This window comes from Suillus paluster, assembly GCF_016628075.1.
Source record: "Suillus paluster strain FC165 chromosome Unknown EDB91scaffold_256, whole genome shotgun sequence".
Taxonomy (NCBI): Eukaryota; Fungi; Basidiomycota; class Agaricomycetes; order Boletales; family Suillaceae; genus Suillus; species Suillus paluster.
The window spans coordinates 867-5,170 of record NW_024537816.1 but is presented as its reverse complement, the minus strand read 5'-3'; the positions used below and the strand labels follow the sequence as shown (position 1 = coordinate 5,170).

General features: G+C 47.0%; 1 protein-coding gene across 1 annotated transcript; it reads left to right on the top strand.

The window, feature by feature from the left end:
* Positions 1 to 2,281: 2,281 nt before the first annotated feature.
* Positions 2,282 to 3,218, top strand: EDB91DRAFT_1065016 (uncharacterized protein; the record flags this gene model as incomplete). Its single annotated transcript, XM_041314761.1, has 4 exons — positions 2,282 to 2,557; positions 2,604 to 2,765; positions 2,816 to 2,974; positions 3,039 to 3,218. The coding sequence occupies 4 exons, from the start codon at positions 2,282 to 2,284 to the stop codon at positions 3,216 to 3,218; spliced, it is 777 nt and encodes a 258-aa protein (XP_041168823.1).
* Between the last annotated feature and the right edge of the window lie 1,086 nt (positions 3,219 to 4,304).

Genomic DNA, 4,304 nt, shown 5'->3' with positions numbered 1-4,304 from the left:
CCCCTTGGGGCAATCTTCCCTGTGGGAAAGGCTTTAGTGCGTTTTTTGCCAGATCAGCAGACACTGGCGCTTAACTGCATCTCCCACCACCAGTCACCTGTCCACATCTCATCAAACCACCTGGTCTTGCCCTCCGCATCTGAAAACACCCTCTCTGGTGCATAGGACACCATGTGATCGAACTCTGGATTTCCCATGAGTTCGTGGATGCACTCTACCAGGTCCCACATCTACAACTCAAGATCCTCAGTCTTGTACTGCCGTTCATTGGTGAGTTTGTTGCCCTCTACACTTATTCTCTTCAACTGCCATTCTGTGCCACAGGGAAGCTGATCTATTGCCTTCATCAGACTGTACTTGCTTGTGAAAGACATTTTAAGGCAGCTCATCTGCGCATTGGTGAGTACATTGTGAATTGCGGCTGAAACACACTGACTTACAATTGGCAGTTTCATGAACTCATCTATTGCATTTTGGCCCACCCGCGATACCAACCATTTGACAAGTCCCCATTCCTCTGCATCTGTGAATGGTGCCCATGGATCCAGACCTCAAGCCTCTTGTTGGGCTCTGATGTCATGGAACATCGCTTCAGCATGGCCCAGTGTTTGCGCTACTTGCCCTGGGTATGACTGCATGAATCGCATCCACATCCTTTCCTCGTCGTCTACTTCCTCAACTTGGACACCGCAATGTTGATCTGGCATCGCGGATCTTAGCCCTTCCTGTATGCCATCCCCCTGGCCATCAAACTCCCAAGGTACATCCCTGTCAATGTCCACCTCGTGGTCATTGTTGGGTGTGGCTTGTGTGGTCTCTTGTGAGGCTTGCTCGTGGTTGCACAGCCAGTCCATGTGTTCCTTACAGGCTCTAGTTCTGCTGATGTGAATGCCAACGGCTCCTGTAGTTTGGAAATTGCCTTTCAGGCAAAAATTGCAGCAGTGCTGCATGATGAATGAGCAGGAGGTTGACAAGCTGAAAAAGCCGACCTGTAAGTGACAGTTTCACCGAGTTTCACTGGGCTGACTTGTGCCATCTGTCCGACATCGGACATCAAAAGTTTTTTCCTCAAGATCAGCACCATCTCTCAAGATTGCAGGTTGCCTGTGCACCTGACCTCACGCGTTCGTGTTGTTGATGCAGCGCGTCAATTGTTGATTGCAGCGCATCGACTGTTGATCGTGTAACTTCACAGATGGGACATGACATTATAAAGGATGTGATGTTTTAACAAAGGTGTGCTCTGTCCCCATATTCTCCTCCTAATATTCTAACTCCCTATTCACACCCAGAATGTCTTCTACTGCTCCTACTCGCCAAGCACTGAGTAATCTTATCAACCATACTGATTCTGGGCCCTCTCAGTGTCAATGACATGAACGCCGTCCTTCAGAGAAGGCCTTGTACCAAGGTATGTTTTTTTATGCACTACCACTATTATTACTAACTATATCATACATAGTTGAGGAGGACCAAGAGCGCCATGAGGCACGGCGCCGCCCAAGTGGTCAAGAAAAAATCAAGGCCACCTGTAAAAATCATGGCAACAGAGGTGTGTGTTGACTGTTGCATCAGTTGCCTGCTACTTAATCATGTCCAGGTACACAAGATGGCACACAGTTCTCATCACAGGCTATCACCCTGTCCAAAGGTTCAGCCAATGGTCCACTTGATCTGCAACCCCGGTTCAGCACAGTCCCCCCACAAGAGAAGCACACCCCACAGCCAAAGCCCATCACACAGGTAAGCTTGGAATACCTTTGACTGTTAGTATTTGATAACTGATCAAACTCAAAGGTTCATACACCAGCTCCATCGAGAACATCTGTGTCTGGGGGCTCTGGGGGCTGGTTTGATGACCCTCTTACAAAGGTAAGTCAGCCGCATGATTAACTTCGCTTCAACTTTGACGTTGATGCTTTGGTTCCAAGGAGACTGGGTTTCTCAATTGTGAACCCCTGCCTGCACCAAGGAAGTTGACAATGGCATGCACTAACGAGCTCATCCAACTCCGACATGCGCAGTCCAATGATGACTTGAATGACAGCGTGCAATATGACAGCGACAACTATGAAGACAATGAGAACGACAAAGACCACAACAACGACAAAGACCACAACGGTGATGTGTTTGCTGGTGGAGATACAGGTGACAACTACGAGGGTGAGTGGTACTCTATCATCCATTCAAATGGGAGCTGGATGATCATGCAGATCAGCGCCACTTGAAGTGTATGCGACTACCACCCTCAGATGATGAGGGTGAACACAGTCGTAAACAGATGTGGGAGTCCTCACATTCGCCTTCACCACAGCAAGGTGAACAGAGACTTCCATGCAAGATTCATCAGAGTAAGGGCCGTGTAGTGGCCCGGGATTACGAGGTAGCGGTCCAGCAACTTATCAAGTATGCGATCAGCCATTTTTGTGTCTGGCTCACATCTGAGTATGCCTATCCAGATCAAATGACTCAGGTATTGTGGGCAAAGGAGGCCTGGAAGGAGGCCTGCAACTATTATGAAGTAGAGATAGGTTTTAATGGAGAGATTATACAATTGGTATGTGTTCGATTTCTATGATTTCATCTATCTAATTTGGATCAAGATTACCCGGCGCACCTCGCATCTCACGAGTGAGGTGAAAGGGAAGGTTCACCCACTTGTCGAGAATATTTACGGTTTCAAGTCCACCAATCGCGAGTCCATCAAGTCTAGGAATCGAAAACTCGCCCACCAGCTCAAGGATAAATTTGGCATGTGTTACCAGGTGCATTCTCATATCTTGAGTCATGTTTGGTACTGACATTTGGTTGGAAGGACCTCGGGGACAAAAAGAACAATGTGCCTCGCAGTGGTCTATTTCATTCAAGGTTGAATCAGCAAGCAGCGAATTTAATTTGGTACCACAACAAGAAGGATGATGGAGTTGTGTTCGAGAAAGTTTTTTCGCCATTTCCGATACCCGCATTGGCCTTGGTGTAGACCACAGTGAGTCGTTCTATTGCTCATTGGCTTCAGGCAGTGATATTTTTGGCTGCAGGCTGAATGCTGCATTGATGAATGGTGCGACGGTGAATGCGTGGATATCAGCTTTTTGAGTGGTGAATACAGGGAAGCTTATGATCGGCATCTCGCGAACCTCAAAAAATTTCACGCTCGAACGAAGGATCATGGGATACTGAATAGTATCCTGACAGAACTCAACAATACTGGCAGGTAAGTACATCTGATTCTCAAGGATTTGAACTTCGAAGTTTGACAATAATCATATGAACAGGTTGCATGCGAAGGTGGATCTGATCAATGTTGGAGACAAAGACTGTTTGTCCGATGACGAGATCAACAACGCGATTTGTGAATATCAACAGGTTGGCAGTGCAGATGCCAGTGACAAGGTGGAGTCTGACTTGGAGTCCGAGGGTGTTGACGAGGCCGAGTAGAATTGACCACTGTATTAAACTGTGAATGCATGCCATTGATCTCCCTGCTATTTGCAAGTGCACAAGTGCTCGTAGTATGATGTACCATGAGATGTACTTACCACAATGATTTACTATAGATCACTACATAGCCATGCTACATTGCCAAGGTACAACATACCAGACACTATATTGTGCAACTAAAAATATAGTCCAGGCTACATGGTACAATATTGGGGGGGGGAGATGCAACCAGGCTATAAGTGCTACATAGCCTCCATAGCGCTATATTGGAGTTCCCGTTTTTCCTGATGAACCCCGCACTCGTCCTGTTGGCAAGGCTGCCGCTGCAACCACTGCCACCAAGATGGCACCACGTCCTTCCCAGGCTAAAGATACGGGACTGAAAAGAGGTGCTGCAGCAAAGGCAGCAGGGGCAGAAGGTCGCACCTATCCAGGCAGGTGAAGCGAATCCAATATGCATGACCGACAACAGTAAGAGTGCTGTGTATCAAAAGTTAAAACGTCCTGAAGTGGCATTGCGCTCCTTTAAGTTGAAGATGTTTGAATTCCTAGGACAAACTTTGTGTAGTACATACTATCATGCAAATTGGAAGGCAGGTAGCAATGTCCCATGGAGCGTGCTGCAGTGTCTACATAGAGCAACAAATTTTTTGAAAGTGATACAAAAAGAAAAATATAGTACATTGATAGAGTGTAAGAAAGTCGCGGAGAACTACTAGACGAGACAACAACAACAACAGCAAATGACAACGATGCACCAAAGCTAGAATATTGCTTCCCTATCACCACTGCTACTGATAGCATCACTGCACCCTTCACAACTAGTGGTCAAGAGGACAACCAGTTCAGATGGATGGGTGTTC